The sequence below is a fragment of the Leucoraja erinacea genome, chromosome 33 (genome assembly GCF_028641065.1).
Source record: "Leucoraja erinacea ecotype New England chromosome 33, Leri_hhj_1, whole genome shotgun sequence".
Taxonomy (NCBI): Eukaryota; Metazoa; Chordata; class Chondrichthyes; order Rajiformes; family Rajidae; genus Leucoraja; species Leucoraja erinaceus.
The window spans coordinates 11,745,577-11,764,336 of NC_073409.1; the positions used below are offsets into that span (position 1 = coordinate 11,745,577).

Sequence of the window (18,760 nt, forward strand, 5' to 3'; positions counted from 1 at the left end):
TCTGCAGCCATACATTACAAACACATAGACCCAAGACACAACATAATTTACATAAACATCCATCACATCGCTGTGATGAAGGCCTAATAAACTTATCTCTCCACTGCACTCTTCCCCCCCCGATGTCAGAGTCAAAGTCAAAGCCCCCGGCTGGCGATGGCGATTGTCCCGCGGCCATTAAATCCACGCCGGGTGGTGCGAGGTCGCACACCGGGTCTTGCTGTTAGAGCCCCCGGCGTGCGCTCGCAGAGTCCCGCGGCCATTCCAAGCCGCGCGGGGCAGTGATGTTAGGCCCCGCTCCAGGAGCTCTTCAACCCCGCAACTCGGGCGGGGGAAGTCGCCGTTGCGAGAGCCCTGAAAAGCGGTCCCCCTCCAGGGACCCGCGGGCTCCCGGTGCCGCCGTCCACAGACCTGCCGTTGGAGCCTCCGACTCTCCGGTAGCAGCAGCAGCAGCAGCGGCAGCGCTCCTCCACCGCTCCACCCGCTCCGGACTCGGCCAGCCCCGCGACGGCGACGGTGAGTCGTAGCACCAGAGTCCCCGGCTTCTTCCTGTTGGAGGCCGCTCCTCGTTGCGGCCCCAACGACAACGGAAACCCGACGAGAAAAGGTCGGGTCTCCAGTGCAGGGAGAGATTTTAAAAAGTTTCCCCCCCCCCCACACCCCCCACACACACCCCAACAAAAAATAACAAAAACTACATTTAAACACAGACAGAAAATAATAAAACGCGGACAGACTGCAGAGGCCGCTGCTGACCAGAGTCGCGCCGCCCACCGGATGTGGGCTGAAGGGGCTGGTTTCCAGAGGGCTAGTATGGATATTGCAGGCTGAATGGATTATTCTGGCAACTCAGTCACTCAAGTGGGTGTGCTGCCCACCATTAAAGAACAATAATAGAATAACCAAATAAGAATATGTGATTGGTTCAGCTGTCTGCTTGCAATGAGGAGGAAACTGTTCTTAAGCCTATATATATCTATTTAATTAAAAGTCTCATCTTGACCACTTCCTGTTTGCACTGCATATTGATTTTAGAAAAAACGGTACCAATTACGGCTGTGATTTTTGGCCATCTTACTCGGAGTCCCCCTACGCTGCACAGGACAAGATGATTTTTCCCATCGCTGAAAAATAAAGAGCTAGTAGTGTTGAGATTCTCTCTCCTGTCAATCACTGCCATGAAGGCCACACCCATTCTGGTGGGAGGGGGAGGGACTATAATACCCAGAAGTGTGGGTGTGGCTCAGTCTCTGCAAAATGGGGGAGGGGAAGGTCACCTTGGTGGCCTTGCACCCTGCTCGAAATGGTAGGAAACTGCATTTAAATTTGGTGGCCTTGCACCCTGCTTGAAATGGTAGGAAACTTCATTTGAACTTGGTGGCCTGCAATCTGCTTGAAATGGAATTTCAAGGAATCGCCATGTGTCAACTGCCAGTCCACCAGCCGTGAGTGAGTGAGCTGCCAGCACACCCACTTGAGTGACTGAGTTGCCAGCCCAATAATCCATTCAGCCCGCAATGTCCATACTAGCCCTCTGGAAACCAGCCCCTTCAGCCCACAACACCCATACTAGTGCTCCAAAAAGCCCCTCCTCCCCCCACCCCTACTGGCCACCAATATTGGAATACTGTGTTGAGGGACCAGCCCTTCCATGATGGCAAGGGTGAAATGAGTGTGTGGTCATGGTGGTGTGGGTCTCTGATGATGCTGGCTGCCTTTTTGAGGCAGCGACTCCTGTAAATCCCTTCAATGGTGGGGAGGTCAGAACCCGTGATGGACTGGGCAGTGTTTACCACATTTTGTAGTCTTCTTCGCTTCTGGGTGAACCAGGCCATGATACAACCACCCAATATGTTCTCTACTGTACATCTGTAGAAGTTCAAGAGACTCCTCTCTGACATATCAAATCTCCACAGGAAGTAGAGGCATTGATGGGCTTTCTTTATAATTGCATTGGTTTGCTGGGTCCAGGAAAGAGTTTCAGAAATATGCACACCCAGGAATCTCCACCATCATCCCGTCAATACAGACAGGTTTGTGGGTCCACAACCTTCCTCTTCCAAAGTTCACAATCAGTTCCTTGGTTTTACTGACATTGAGGGCCAGGTTGTAGTGCTGGCACCAGTTGGTCAGTCGATCAGTCACACTTCTATACTCTGACTCATCACCATCTGTAACTTGTCTAACAATGGTGGTGTCACCGGTGAATTTGAAGATGGAGTTCGCACTGCATCCGGCTATACAGTCATGAGTATAGAGTGGGCTGAGCACTCAGCCTTGAGGTGCTCCCTTTCTGATGGTTATTGTGGAAGAAGTGTTGCTGCCAAGTCTGTTGATGAGGAAATCAAGGATCTAGTTGCAGAGGGATGCGCAGAGACCAAGATGTTGATAACTAGCTTGGAGGGGACGATAGTATTAGACGCTGAGCTGTAGTTTATAAACAACAGCCTGATGTATGTGCTTCTAATGTCCAAGTGGATCAGTGCCAAGTGGAGAGCCAGTGAGATCACATCCTCCTTTGACCTGTTGTGGCGGTAGGCAAATTGTAATCGGTCAAGATTCTTGTTGAGGTAAGAGTTGATATGCGCCATGACCAACCTCTCAAAGCACGTCATCACCACAGATGATAGTCATTGAGGCATGTCACCCTAGTCTTCTTGGGCACTGGTATTATTGATGGTCTCTTAAAGCAGGTGGGAACCTCAGACCTTGGTAAGGTTGAAGATGTCTGCAAAAACTCCAGCCTGTTGGTCTGCACAGGTTTTTAAAAACACTAGGTATACCATCAGATCCAGATGTTTTCTGAAGGTTCACTCCCCCTTGAAGTATCTTCTGACATCGACCTCTAACTGTGACTGTAATACCATCAGGCGCTATGAGGCTGGGGAAGGCATATCAATGTTTTCCCTATCAAAGAGTGCTTAGAACGCATTGAGCTCATCCAGGAGTGAACCTTTTCACCTTGAAGGAAATTATGGCATTTGTAAAGTTAAAATCCCCCACTATTACAACCCTATAATTCGTGCAGCTCTCTATTTGTGATCTCACTACATATTTCCTCTCCATTAAAGTCATCACACTCTTTATTTCTCAGTTTTCCCTTTTGCAATCCAGCAACTTCTTCTATTCTTCCTGTTGTACCAACATACCACCATGACTATGTCTCATGATGATTGCCTGACGCTTCAAAAAGATCTGCGCTTATTGGAGAGATGGGAGAAGAAGTGGCAAATGATGTTCAAACCTGAAAAATTTAATGTAATGCATTTTACTAGGAAATCTACACCAATCCATAATTCCTATACACTCTCTGGACATCAGCTAGAGGCAGTTTCTAGTCATAAATACTTTGGAGTTACTTTGTCTGAAAGCATGAAATGGAACAAGCATGTGGAAGGGGCAACAGCCAAAGCCAGGAGTGTCATCGGCTTTCTATGTCGCAATCTGCAAAACGCACCCAAAGAAGTTAAGATCCAAGCATATAAAAGCCTTGTCTATCCACATGTTGAATATTGCTGCTCTGTGTGGGATCCTTTCACTCAAGGGAACATCAATAAGATGCAGGCAGTGCAAAACAGAGCAGCAAGGTTGATATCTAACAACTACAAGTGGCAGAGCTCAGTCTCCAGCATGATAAAGGACCTTCAACTTCATCCATTTACTACTCGTCACAAATTAATCTGACTGACAACATTTCACGAGATCAAGAATACCACTGTTGATTTAAAGATGGCGGACCACATCCAGTTAATCCAAGCAAGAGCGGAACTCACTATCAAAACATGGAGGGGACGGGACACATTTTCTTGGCGGCCGCGCGCGCACACACACACAAGGCTTCGGAGGCTAAATCCAGTGCTAAAGGCAGCTCAACTGTGCCTGTCTCGCCGGGTTAACTACAGCCCTGTCTGGACTGACGGGACACCAGCACTGCTTCTCCACGCTGGCCATATTTCCCGCAAGCCCAGGCAGGTTAACCTGGCGGGGAAGTCCCCCACCTCTCAAAACATGGGGGTGTGTTCCCTCTGCCCACTGCCCACTGAATCCAAGCACCCATAGGCATGTCAACCAGAAGATACCAACCTGGAAATTATTTCATTCCACACGGCACTTCATTAGCATTTTCTAACTCGTTTTTCTTCAACACAGCAAGGGATTGGAATACCCTACCAGCCAGCATCAGAGATCTCCAAAACACCAACACATAGAAAGATGCATCTCCGAACAGCATCTCCATCTCGACTAGCACATCCACCACCATCATAGAGCTGAGTGAAGCTCTACCTAGAGCTTTTCAGCGTACTACATCCAGATCAATCCCTCAACACTGGAGTCACAATGAACTACAGATGGTAGAATCTTGTCGAGAACACAAATACTGGAGTAACTCAGTGAGTCAGGCAGCATCTCTGGGGGGGGGGGCATTGATAGACGACGTTTCGGGCTGGAATCTTTCTCCAGACTATGTTCATCTTGGCAAGCCTGCCCCCTCTCCCAACCCCTCGGCTTCTGGGCCACGGCATTGAGCTGGGAACTGGCCACCGAGCTCCTTCTGAGGGAGGGAGTGACACCTCGGCGGCCCCGCTCACCGTCCCGCGTCTCCAGGCGGAACGTTTCACTCCGGCTGCAGTAAACCGACGGGACCAGAAGTTGCCTGCACCAAGATGGCGGCGCCCAGCGGTTGATGGAGCGGGGCTTTCTGCACCCGGCATGTGGAATGCGAGGGCCGGCCGGGCCTGGACCTGGGCCGCAGCCCCAGGCTTTCCTCGCGTTAGATGGACAGTGAAGCGCTTGCTCTCCGTGAGCAGCTCGGTCGATGGGCGGCGGATCCGGGCCGCGCCGCCATGGAGGATTCTCTTCTTCGGAACCGATGCGTTTGCGCAACGGACGCTGCAGAAACTGCACGGGTGCAGGTAGTGGCGCAGGTACCCGGGTCGGGCGCGGGTTGCGGGAGCAGGTACCCGGGACGGGCGCGGGTTGCGGGAGCAGGTACCCGGGACGGGCGCGGGTTGCGGGAGCGGATCAGGGGCTGAGGAAGATCCACAGCTTCAACTGTGTCGGAGAAAGGTGTGCGGACTGAGGGAACAAATGGCTCCTTCCTGACCCCAACCGCCCGGTCAGTTAGGGGTCATTTAACAGCCCATGGCGATACTTGCCCTTTAGGAAATTGACTTTATTTATATGTGGAAATAATAAACGTTGGTCACTTACATAATGTTCAACACCTCCCATCCCCTCTCCACACAGGCTGCAGGGATCTCAGTAAATTGATGTTGACGAGTGCAAAGATTTCTGTCTGGTTGCTTCTAACATTTGCCGTAATAATGGGAAATAATGACATATTTGGTTCCATTTTTCCCCTTATAGATCCTTGGATGACGGAAAGCTGCTCATAGAGCAGCTGGAGGTTGTTACTTTGCCAACCACTAAATCTGACAAGCTCCCTGTTCGAAAATACGCTAAGCTGAATCAAATTTCAATTCACAATTGGCCTTGCCTCACAGAGTGCAATCAATTTGATGTTGGAATTATTGTATCGTTTGGTGCGCTGCTCAGTGATGCCCTCATTCAGCAATTCCCATAGTGAGTATATCTTCTGCCTATTGCAAATCTTGATGGCTCTGTGGACTGGGGGCGTTTTAATGATGCACTACTGTAGTGAGAGAAATCTGAAGTAGACAGGACAACATTAAATTTGGGTTTCTGTTCTCCTAAATAAGTTGGTTACTGTCCTTTGTTGTCTCGTGTTTCCAAACATAAGAGGCCATTCAGCCCCTCACATCTACTGTGCCGTTAAGTAAAATTATGGCAGATCTTTCATCAAAAAGGATATGGGGATGATATTTAATCAAAAGGGTTATGGGGATTTAAAAAAAAGTGCTGTTGGGATTCAAGATCAACAATGAAAAGGCCTTGTAAACTCCTATTTATTGTTGACTATGCTTCCCTTTTGTACCTCTTTCTTTCTTTTACAGCTTACTTAATCCTCCAGAGAGTGAGTTAGAACATGTGGAATATACTCTCTTGATTCATGCCCTCCTCCCGTATCGTTCTTTCATGCTGTCTACAATATCAGATCTAACAGATATCTAATCTCTGTCTTGTCCCTAGTGGAATATTGAACCTCCATCCCAGTCTGCTTCCAAGGTGGAGAGGTCCTGCTCCAATTTTTCACACACTGATCCATGGTGATCGAATGGCTGGTGTCACCATCATGCAGATTCGACCAAAAAGGTACGTTGACTTGTACAGAAACTTGTGGAACTGGGAGAAATCCAATGATATCAACAAATTAGGTTGTTTCACAGGACTTTGATTAGGTTACATTTGGAGTATTGTATTCAGTTCTGGTCACCCCATTACAGAACGGATGTGGAGGCTTTAGTGAGGGTTCAGAAGAAGTTTATTAAATTGCTGCTTGGAATTATTGGGCATTAGCTATAAGAAGAGGTTGGACAAACTTGGATTGTTTTCTCTGGAGCATTGGAGATTGAAGGGAGACTGAAAGAAGTACATAAAATGATGAGAAGCATTGGTAAGGTAGACAGAACCTTTTTCCAGGGGGGAAATGTCAAATATTGGAGAACATAGTTTTAAGGTAAGAGGGACAAAGATTAAAGGAGATGTGCAGGGTACATTTTTACAATGTGCCTGGAACACATTGCCAAGGTGGTTGTGGAGGCAATTACAATAGTGGCATTTAAGTTACCTTTGGATATGCAGGGATTGGAGGGATTTTGATCACTTGCAGGAAGAGATTAGTTTAATTTGGCATCAGGTTCGGCATGGGCATTGTGGTCCGAAGGGCCTTATTCCTGTGCTGTACTGTTCTTTGTGATTCAAGTACTTGTTTAGATACTTCCAAAATTAGTGTCTGCCTCCACCTCCACCTCCCCATCAGTGAGAGTGTCTGCCTCCATCTCCCCCTCAGGCGGTGCATTCCAGAGGAAAGTAAAAGGAATCTTGGCTGTGAGCAGTTACTTTAATGAGTCATAACGAGTCTTTAATTGTCTTTTTCCAACAAATTTTATTTCCATGAGAGGTTTTCTGAATTTATCTGATAATTTTCTCGATGATTAGCTGTGCATTCAAACAGAACTATTGTGAAGAAATTTGTTGGATGACTGCAAGGACATGTAGGTGACTGTTTGATGTTTGATTTTTGTAGGTTTGACGTTGGCCCTATTCTAATGCAGCAGGAGTGTCCTGTTCCTCCACGATGCACGTCTGGTGAACTAGGAGTGATACTGGCTGAAAAAGGTGCTGAAATGGTAAAAATATTCAAACTTGCACTAGCTGTTATTGTCCACCCCTGACTGGCTGTGAGTGGATGGTAATGAGGAAGATGTTGACCTGCTTTGGTCAGCGCTGGTGAAGGCCTGTTTCCCCCATCATAGTAAAAGATCAAACAGTCACCTACATGTCCTTGCACTCATCCAACAAGTCTCTTTACAATAGTTTTGTTTGAGTTGTAACTGGGTCAAAATCTGGGAATTCCTCCAGGATGAGGAATTCCTAGATTCTGACCCAGTTACCATGAGGTAATTAGAATCATAGTGTCACACAGCTGGGAAACAGGCCCTTTTGCCCAATTTGTCAATGCTGACCAAGACGCCCTATTTAGATGCCCCGTCGCTCACATTTGGCCATTTCCTGTCCATGAATCCACAATTTAAAATATGTTGATAAAGGGGAATGGCGTAAAAGGTGTTGCTGTAGAGGGAATTCCTGACTTTTGACACAAAAACAATGACAGAAATAAATGTGGAATTTTAAATAAATGTAGGGGATTACTGAATAAGGACGATGTAGCCTGATAGAGGATGTCAGCTTTCATTGCAAGGAGATTTGATTCGCAAACCAAAATTCTAATGGAATTCTACATAGCCCTGATGAAACAACAACCTGGAATGTTTTATACTGTACTTTAGAGATACAGCATGGAAACAGGCCCTTCAGCCCATTGAGTCCACGCCGACCAGCGATCACTTGCACTATCCTACGCAGTAGGGACAATTTTTACAATTTTACCAAAGCCAATTAATCTACAAACCTGTACGTCTTTGGAGTGTGGGAAGAAATCGGAGCATTCAGAGAAAACTAATGGGGTCACAGGGAGAATGTTCAAACTCCACACAGAATATCGTGTACTGAGGTCTGATTTCTTTGCAAAATTCTTAGGGTTCAGAGAGAAGTCTGGTCTTTGCTCCCTTTGAGCACAGTGGAAATAAAATTAATCAACACTTTCAAAGGAAATTGGACAGACACCCGCGTAACTTGCCTGCGTGCTGATTATTTCCCGAATTTACAGATTTGCAGCGTCAGCAATATTTTTGTTAAAAAAATTAGTTTAAAAAAAAAGTAAAAGCTACGGAAGTGAGTGTAGGAAAACTGGAGAGGTCTTTCCGAGAAAGGACAGATGTTGGGGCCAGTGATGGATCTGCAGTGAAAAGTAGAATTGATTTTTGTGCTGAGGTGCTTAAAACTGGACTATTAAGGAAGTACAGTGTAATTCTGATACATCGCGGTCCAGCTATTAGGAAATTCTGATGGCCCAACATCTAGCTCACAAGTGACGGCTCCCATTCTCCCTTGAAACGCACCTGCACCTTGCTTCCCAGGCACTCGTTAGGGCCACTGGTAAATGTATTAAAGCCACCGTGTAATAACTTTAAAACAAAGTGAATTTAAAGTGTGTTGGAATATTACCAACCGTAACATCCATTAGGCTGTAAAACCTGCCAGTCACACACTATCAAAGTCCTGACCAAGCCAAGTTATTCACAATAGGAGTAGTACATGTGGGATATCAGTGTTTTCCAGCAGAGTTAGCTTGGCTTTGTGCTGGGAAATCATGTCTGATGCATTCATTGGAATTTTTTGAGCAAGTCTCGAAAGTGGATGGAAGAGAACCTGAAGTTGCTCTCAGAATATGTTTGACAAGGTGGTCACAAATAGTTAAATCACAGGATAAAATCCAATGGTGTTATTTTCAGGCAGATATAAACAAACCACAGAGAGATTGATAAGTGAGTAGGGGGGGGGGGGGGGCAAATGGGGTATAATGTGGGGAAAGTGTGAACTTTGTTTTGGAAGAAAGCACAGTATTTAAGTGGAGAAAGATGGCAAGAAGGTGCAGCGCAAAGGAATATGTGGATGAAAAACAGAAACCCAGCATGCAGATGAAGCAGGTAATGGCGAAGGCCAAAGGAAGGTCCTCCATTATTTTGAGGAGGTCAGTAGGGAAGTCTCTGCAACTGTACAAGGCCACAGTGAGACCACATGTAGCACACCACAAATGGGTTGGTTCCCCTCTTTAAGGAGGAGTATTATGTTATTGGAGGCAGCTCAGGGGAGGTTTACTTGATGATACTGGATAAGAAGGTTAAACAGGCTGGCATTCTACTCACTGGAGATTAGAAGAATGAAAGGTGATCAGTGAAAGATAGAAGATTATTTGGGGAGGCCAAACAAATGCTGATTGGATGTTTCCTCTCGTGTGACAGAGAGAATGGTTTCAGAATAAGCAGAGAGAATGGTTTCAGAATAAGGAGATTCCTATTTAAGACAGAGATGATGTAGAATTTTTCATAAGGATTATGAGTCTTTGGAACTCGTTGCTGCAGAGAAATATGGTCCTTGGCTATATCTAAGACTGAGAAAGATAGATTTCTAATCAGTAAGAGAATTGAGGATAATGGGTGAAAGGCAGGAAGGTAGGTGAGGAATGTTAGATCAGCCATGTTCCTATTCAATGCTGGAGCAGGCTCGAGGGGCTAAATAGCCTCCTGTTTCTACTGATTTTGTGCAAACTGGCTGAATCAATCATTTTTAAACCTACGGATTTAATTGTTTCAGCTCTTGTCAGTATTGAAAAGTCTGCCAGAACATATAGAGAATAAACGGGAACAAAGCAAAGATGGAATCACATTTGGTGAGTGCCAGAGAATTCACTGCATTGATACTGGCCCTTTGAGACTTTACATCTATTTATTCATTCACCACATATCTGAAATGTTTTACATCTAATAATATGATATTATCAAACAAATCATCCCAGATATTTATATAATTGAATGTCAAGGACCTTGGGTGGGGAATGGGTGATTTATGCAAAAGGTACTTCAATACATTTTTATGTAATGTTTGTATTTGCAGCTCCCAAAATCACTGTTGCTGACAGTTGGGTGAATTGGGAGGAACAAACAGTGGAGGAGCTTGATCGGTTATACCGGGCAATTGGGTCGAGGGTAAGTGCATGGGGCAGGGCTTTTTCTCTCTGTTGTCAGCCGGGCAACCTAGGCAGCTTTTTAGGTTGCCAAACGACAGTTTAGGTGGTCATTTAAGACGGCTTGCATGACGCATGCGATAATGTGCTCGGATGAAGTGCATAGTTACCAGTCGGAATTATGCTCAATGAAGCATTCACATATTATTTCTGCTTCAAATAAAGTCACAAATTAAACATATTCACCAATCCAGATATGATATATACCACAATGACATGCAGCTTAATTACAATACAGTATCTCAACTCTTTTTACACGTTGCAATGAATGCAATTTCTATTATTTCTTTCCACTCCCAAACAAAAATGTGGTTGGATTATTCAGCGTATGATCAACCTCGGTGAGACCAAGCACAGGCTTGGCGATCGCTTCGCACAACACCTCCACTGAGTTCACAATAACCAACCTGATCTCCCGGTGGCTCAGCACTTAAACTCCCTCTCCCATTCCGAATCCGACCTTTTTGTCCTGGGCCTCCTCCATGGCTAGAAGTGAGGCCCACCGCAAATTGGAGGAACAGCACCTCATGTTTCGCTTGGGTAGTTTACACCCCAGCGGTATGAACTTTGGCTTCTCCAATTTCAGGTAGTCCTTGCTTTCTCCCTCCTTCCCCTCCCATTCCCAGCTCTCCCACAGCCTACTGTTCTTCAAGGGTCTTCCCGAAACGCCACCTATTCCTTCGCTCCATAGATGCTGCCTCACCCGCTGATTTTCTCCAGCTTTTTTGTCTCCCACCCATTCACACAAGTTCTGTTATCCCACTTTCCTCACCCACTCCCTACACATTAGGGTCAATTTTACAGACAAACTAACCTACAAAGCCAATGCGTCTTTGGGATGTGAGAGGAAACCCACACGCTTGCGGGGAAAATGTGCAAATTCAACACGGACAGTGCCCGAGGACAGGATCGAACACAAATCTCTGGCGTGTGAGGCAGCAAGTCTACCAGTTGTGCCACTATATTTGTTTTCCAACACACAAAAAATTATACGTTGATAACTTTGGTTACTAAAAAAAATGAAACTCCATTTTCATGCTTAAATCTCTAAGTGACACTTAGAGGACTATGTCCCCCTTTACGGCTACTGCATGTTTTAATTCGGTTCAAGACTATGGGGCAGTACATTGGCCATAAAGTTGCTGCCTAAAAGTGCCAGAGACCTGGAATTGATCCAGAATATGGGTGCTGTCTGTATGGATTTCCCCTTTTCCCTTTGATCGCATGGGTTTTCTCCGGGTGCTCTTGTTTGCTTTCACATTCCAAAGGTATGCAAGAACTTTTTTCAGACCCAACCTATAACAGAGTCATATATTCATATATAAATATACACTGTTTTGTTTACTTGTTTATAACATTGTTTACAGAGTACTATGTTTACATATTCTGTTGTGCTGCTGCAAGTAAGGATTTCATTGTTCTAACTGGGACGTGAGAGAAGAAAACACTCTTGACTCTTGACTTGCGTCGCTAATGTGAGGGATAGAACTAGTGTACGGGTGATCGTGGTCAGCGTGGACTCGGTGGGCCTTTATCTTTAAATTAAACTAAAAACACCAAAACCAGAGGGAGTCTAAAGAAGGGTCTCTACCCGAAACGTCACCCAATGGCTGCTCCGTGGAGTTCCCCCACACAGTTAAAGTATGGAATAGTCTTCACCCTACCATAGTTACCCAACCATACGCAACTAAATTTAATGTAGCTCTTTTTTCTCCAAGGACCCTCTTTTGCTTAAGTCCAAGTCAAGAGTCAAGAGCGTTTTATTGTCATGTGTCCCAGATAGGACAATGAAATTCTTGTTTGCTGCAGCATAACAGAATATGTAAACATAGTACAGAACAGGAGATAAAAGTTCAGTGTGTCTATATACCATAGACCATATATATACACAATCAATGAACAGATACAGTGCAATAGGCTGTTATTGTTCAGAGTTTGGAGTTTGGTGATGGACCCTCTATCACCTCCAGTTTAAATTCCATTTTGAATATTTTTGGAGGACCAGGTAACCAAGAAGCAAGAGTTACTCCAGGGAGTTACTCCAGCTCCAGGGAGTGATTCTGCGTTGGGTTTCAGCGGTCGCGGCAAGGTGGCGACCGGACAGAAATGGCGGCCAGATCTCCCACAATGCAAAGGGAGGGAGAGAGTGCCCGGCGCCGACCAGTTGCTGTGGCAGTGCGCATGTGCAGGGCGGCCGGCCGTGCCGGCGGATGTAGAGCGGGCGGAGGGCGGAGACCCGGACACGGGTGGCGGGCGGAGACGGAGAGTGACAGAGAGAGAGAGAGAGGGTGGGGCCACTCAGAGTTGAATGGCAGGTGTTCCGGGTGCTTGCCAAGCTGGACAAAGGTGGCATGGCTTTTAGGTTGCCCGGCAGGACTTTAGGTGGCCATTGGCACCCAGGCAACTGTTAATTTCGAGCCCTGCTGGGCATTTCCCTTCATGTGTTTATTGGATGTGGTCTTCACTGGCAAAGCTGGGACTTATTGTACATCCCGCACTGCTCCTGATACAATGGTGTTGAACTATCTCGGTGAGCCACAGCCGTCATTCCAGAGTAGGTGCTCAATGCCTGGGGTTGAAGGAGTTTCCAGCAGTTGACGGCTGAAATGGAGAACCCGTTCACTTCGTATGCCTCCCGTGCTCCACGGATTGGATAAGGATAGGTGAATGGAACATAAAGATGGGGAGAGAAATTAATATCGCTGGTGAACTAACACGATGCTGTTGATTATGTGGAAGGGCATGGAATTAATTGACATTCATTCTGTTGTCGCAGGTATTGTTGCGGACACTGTGGATGGGCAAGACCGTGAAGCTGATGGATTTAGTGAATTTCGAAGAAATTCCTGACTTCCAGGGTAGGTTGTTTCAGATTGTGCAATGGGGACAGGCTGGAGCTGAGGCTGAGCATGGCTCCCCTCTCTGCCTTCTCACTGTGGAAGCTCAGTCTGTCCTGCAGCCTTTCAGCAAATGAACCTGCTGATACTGGTTTATACTGAAGATAGATACAAAGTGCTGGAGTAACTCAATGGGTCAGGCAGCATCTCTGGAGTAAAAGGATGGATGAAATTTCGGATTGGGGTCTGATGAAGCATTCTCATAAGATCGTAAATAATAGGAGTAGAATTAGGATATTCGGCCCATCAAGCCTACTCCAACATTCAATCATGGCTGATCTGTCTCTCCCTCCTAACCCCATTCGCCTGCCTTCTCCCCATAACCTCTGACTAATCAACCTGTACTAATCAAGAATCTATCTATCTATCTCTGCCTTAAAATTATCCACTGACTTGGCCTCTACAGCCTTCTGTGGCAAAGAATTCCACAGATTCACCACCCTCTGACTAAAGAATTTAGAAAGAAAGCTTTTCACTATTCTGTGTTTCATTGAGGTCCACCCTCATTCTTCTGAACCCCAGTGCCAACAAACACTCATCATAGGTTAACCTGACCCAAAATGTCACCCATCCTTTTTCTTCAGAGATGCTGCCTGACCCACTGAGTTACTTTAGCACTTTGTGTCAAGGGTGTATAATGTTGCCGGTTGGCAATCGAGCTGGCCGGACCAAGACCAATCCCACAGATGTAGTCATCCTGACTTCCAGGAGCACTGGGAATTCCCTCGGCTGCCAGCAGCACCACCCATGGGATTGAGCTCCCCTCCCAAACATCTCATTTAGAAAGAGCTCCTTTGGGGTGGGGGAGAGGTTGCAGGACATGTCACCACACAAACTCTCACCAACTTCTGCAGATGCATCGTAGAAGGCATGATATCGGGATGCATCGCAGCATGGTTTGGGAACAGCTCCATTCAAGAACGCAGGAAATTGCAGAGAATTGTGGACTACCCAGACCATCACATAAACCAACCTCCCTTCCGTTGACTCCATCTACACTTCACGCTGCCTCGGCAAGGCCAGCAGCAAAATCAAGGACGAGTCTCACCCTGGACACCACCTCTTCTCCCCTCTCGCATCGGGCAAGAGGTACAGAAGTGTGAAAACGCATACCTCCAGATTCAGGGGCAGATTCTTCCCAGCTGTTATCAGGCAACTGAATCATCCTAACACCAACTAGAGAGCAGTCCTGAGCTACCATCTATCTCATGGGAGACCCTCAAACTAACTTTAATTGGACATTACTGGACTTTATCTTGCACTAAACTTTATTCCCTTTATCCTCTATCTGTACACTGGCTCGATTGTAATCATGTCGTTTTTTTCGCTGACTGCATAGCACGCTACAGAATGCTTTTCACTGTACCTCGCTACAGGTGACAATAAACTAAACTAAATATTCCTCTGTAGGGGCTTGAGGTTTTGCACAATGCTGCCAAAACACCAAATCACTGCATACAAAACCACCAGCACCACAGCAGGCCTGAGAATTATAAACAGTTTGTAAAAGGGAAAGTCCTGTGGTGCCCTTGTACATCGTTAGCTGAAAGCTCAGTGCAGCAGGGAGTCCGGTTCTCCTGCTTTGCAACAGGTTTGGGTGCAGAAGCAGGATGTCTTTCTGCAGATGTATACGACCTTGGTGTGACCTCATCTGGAGTTTTGCGTGCTGTTTTTGGAGATTAAAGCCATGTTGACAGATGCTATCTGCATGGATTTCCAGAAGGCATTTGATTAAATCCTTTGTGGGTTTTATAGTTGGAGTTCACGGAAAAGAAGGAGATTTATCGGCCCAGATATTGCTAATTGACGTTCTTGGCCAGCAGTTGCAATCTGTGGTTTATCCAGGTCTAAACAAACGTGATCCACATGTGCTTGACCTTCCTCACCCCCAAGGGATCCAAGCTCCAGCCAAGGCTCGACGAGTCGAAGGGAAAAGCCCGACCAACAAAACCCTCGGATCTCAAGCATTTTTCAGTGTTTTGGAATGTTCGTTTTTAAATAGTTTATTATCTTTTTAACCCCAAATCATCTGAAAACATTTAACACTTCTAATTTAAAACATCACAACCAGTTTGACAAAAGCAGACAGCACTTGTCACTTGTGCTGGCACTTTAAAAAAACAAAACATCCTTTTTCTGAATAATCTTGGAATAAAACTGCTGGTGATCTCATCTGGTCAGGAAGCATTAGTGGAGAGAGAATCAAAGGTTACATTTCTGGAGTCTGCAGTGTTATTGTATTTGAACATGTGTTGCCTCCATTGCTGTAGGCGCTTGGGAGTCTGATTGAGAAACCATCGATTCTAGCTGGTCTGGTGGCTGACTTCAGAGTTGGCAGCCATTATATTCTTATTATTTGCAAATTCTGAAGATTCTAGAAGTGTACCTACTTTCCTACACTTAGAATTTCTGCAAGTGGCATGAACCATTTTCACAGTATCGCTGAGAAACTTTGCAGAATTGCATCTCCTGAGTTGTTTAATGTTTGTTTCTACAGCAGCCACACAGGAACAGTTAATCCCTGGAACTGCCCACTTCCATAAGGAATCGAACATTCTTTTGATACGCTGCAAGGTAACATTTTGACATTGCATTCTGTCTTAATTTCGGTGCATCTGAAGGTTTCTGAATTTTCCTTTACTTTGTTCACAACCATGTTTGCTCCGATACAGTTTGCAGGCTCTGAAGTGAGTTGCCTATCCCTCTCCCTAATTCCATTCTGCAGACAGGGGGGGGGGGGTGATTTAATGGACCCAGGAATGTGTGTGCGTTAGTCAAAGGATTAAAATAGCCATCACAGAATAGAAGAATGACATTGTTTACAGCCTGAATAGACCTCTGGTGGGTGCCACATGGTTAAAGGTCTGTGAGGATCTTCAAAGGATGCAAAGGACATTTATGATCACATACACCAATTGGTGTAGTGAAATTTGCCTTGTCATTGCAGCACACGAATAAAGATAAGACACAACATTTAAAAATTTAACAATAAACATAAAAACTTCCCCCCACAATGGTTCCCACTGTGGGGGAAGGCAGCAAAGTCCAGTCCAGTCCCCAGTTCACCGATAGTCAGGCCTATTGTGGCCTCCGCAGTCGCCGCTACGGCAGTCCGATGTTTTCAGGCCCTCTTGCCGGGAAGATGGAACTCCGGCGTCGGGTGAACACTCCTCAACGGCTTGGAATGTCTGGAGCTGCCGCATCCTCCCCGGAGACCGAGGCTCCCGACGTGCGCAGGCCGCGCTGGCTGGAGCTCCAACTCTGGCCATCTCGGATCCCAGGCTCCGCAGTGTTTTAAATCCAGGGATTCAAGAATGATGATAGGAAAAAAAATCTCAAGATTGCTAATGGAAGAAGTGACTGTTAAGGAGTGAGTAACCAGCCGATGAACATTCAATATTAGAATAGAGTCAATACTGCATTGTAACCTCGCTCAGATTCACTAAACAACAGCCAAAGATTGGAAGTCTGGCATGTTTAAGACCAAGGTCTCGGAAGTAATAAATCTGAAGCAACAAGACAGTGGCCATTGTCGTGGTTACCGAAACTCAGAGTTGGATAAGATGACACAGACACGGAGAATTCTTCGAGAAGTCGAAAAGCCTTTATTTGCAAACAACAGCTGGAACACTCAGGAAGACAACCACCCGAATGCTCACACACTGCAGTGGGCAGCTTTTTATTACGGGTTTTCAGTCATATCTCTTCTACCTTGCCTTGCATACACATACTCCTCTTGTACCCATCCATCTTCTATACTGACACTCTCTGCCCTGCCACCATTAACTTCCAATGTTGGTTCAGTCTTATCTCAATTCTTATATCTCTTCCCATATCTCCTCTTCTTTCGCTACCCTTATTTACTGTCTTGGTCTGTTCTAACTCATCTGTCACCCTCTATTTCGCTACCCTACAATACAATACAATTTCGCCATCCATATCTCCCAGCTGCCACACAGTTACAAAGGTTACATACCAGTTTATAGTTTGACTCACTAAGAATCCAAAAATACAAATGAATTACTAAGAATACAAAGATATAAAAGTAGAAATAAGTAACTTTACCAAAGGATATTGAATAAATGATTTAATTAAATAACTAATAATAACATGAGTGTGCTGCTAAATGACTAACAATCACGTGAGTATTAAGTAGAATAGCTGATGTCTGCTGCTATATGTGTACTTCCATACCATCCGGTAGGAATGGGATAAGAGACTTGTCTTGGAGTGGACCCTTTGTCTCTTAACTCACTCCTACCGGATGGCCACTGTCTTGTTCCTTCCGATTTATTACTTCTGCGACCTTGGTCTTAAACAATGGGATTTGTGGCCTCATTAGCAAGCAGACGAGCTGACTGTTACTGTGGTAACGAGTAAGTGAGACCTCGGTAACGGCAGGAACTATCTACATGATGCATTTTGAGACGTCAAATAGGGGTAGAACACACACAGTAAATGGTAGGGTGTGAAGGAATGTGATGAACAGACCGAGCGATCTATTGTCCCTTCAAAGTGGCAACACAGAGGGATAGGATGGTGAAGCAGGCACGCATGGATTCATAGGTCAGGACACTGAGTATAAGGATCAGTAGGTTTTGTAACAACTCTGCCAAACACTGGCTGGATTGCACTTGCAATGTTGGATATGGTTCTGGTTGCTGCACTGCAGGAAGGATGTGACTGCACCGGAGAGCGTGCAGAGGAGATTTACAAGGATGTTGCCAGATGAAAGACGAGTTATGGAGAGACATTTGATGTTTTCCTTGGATTGAAGGAGGCCAATGAGTTACCTGATAGAAGCATTTAACATTTTTAGAGGCGTAGATAAGGTAGACTGCCAGAATATTTCTCTCATAGTATATACCAAAAACAGGAGGGTGGAGGGTGTTTTATAGGTGATCTGAGGGGTAAATCCTTTTTTCAGATAGTGGTTGACATCTGGAATTTGTTGCCAGATGAGCTGGTGGAATCTTTAAGTTGAAGTGGCATTTAAACAGATACACAGACCTAATGGGACAAATGGGAGTAGTGTAGATGGACAAAAATGTTGGCAAGGGTCAATGAGCTTGTTTCTGTGCTGTACCACATGATGGTGAGATCTCGTTATCAGACTCCCATGGCGAGATAATATTATTGGGGAGTTGAAATATATATTTATCATCTCTGGCACTATGATGTTGATATTGAATGCAATTTATAATACTCATTTGATTTTGTTCTTGCATACCTAAGAGGATTGGCAGAGAAGATACTGCCGAGCGGATCAACTCTACAGCTTGTGCACATGAACTCTAACTAATGTTTCACCCGTGTTTCTCTCTAGAATGGCTGGACTGGCTTCAAGCGAGTGGTATTGAAGAAGCTGCTCTCGGCTGCAGATTTTTATAATGGATACCTCCATCCATACTATCAAAGGAGCCCAGCTCATCAAAATGTAGCCCAGTTTCAAACATACACGCCTAAAACAAGGATCAATAAAATGTCAAAATAAACTGGATTGTGACTTGATCATAAAGATGTAAGTGATTCTGTAATTAAAGTTCAATTATTTTCACATTATTGAGGCTTGCGA

At 45.4% G+C, this 18,760-nt stretch overlaps 1 protein-coding gene across 2 annotated transcripts; it reads left to right on the forward strand.

Moving 5' to 3' along the window:
* The first annotated feature begins 4,429 nt into the window (after positions 1–4,429).
* mtfmt (mitochondrial methionyl-tRNA formyltransferase) lies at positions 4,430–18,747 on the forward strand. 2 transcript variants are annotated; one of them, XM_055661336.1, is made up of 9 exons: positions 4,430–4,913; positions 5,368–5,583; positions 6,112–6,234; positions 7,169–7,271; positions 9,859–9,934; positions 10,159–10,250; positions 13,065–13,146; positions 15,683–15,759; positions 18,512–18,747. In XM_055661336.1, the coding sequence occupies exons 1-9, from the start codon at positions 4,465–4,467 to the stop codon at positions 18,677–18,679; spliced, it is 1,386 nt and encodes a 461-aa protein (XP_055517311.1). In that variant the 5' UTR covers positions 4,430–4,464; the 3' UTR covers positions 18,680–18,747. The 2 variants fall into 2 exon arrangements, with proteins under 2 accessions (XP_055517311.1, XP_055517312.1); XM_055661337.1 differs by lacking the exon at positions 5,368–5,583.
* The last annotated feature ends 13 nt before the right edge of the window (positions 18,748–18,760 follow it).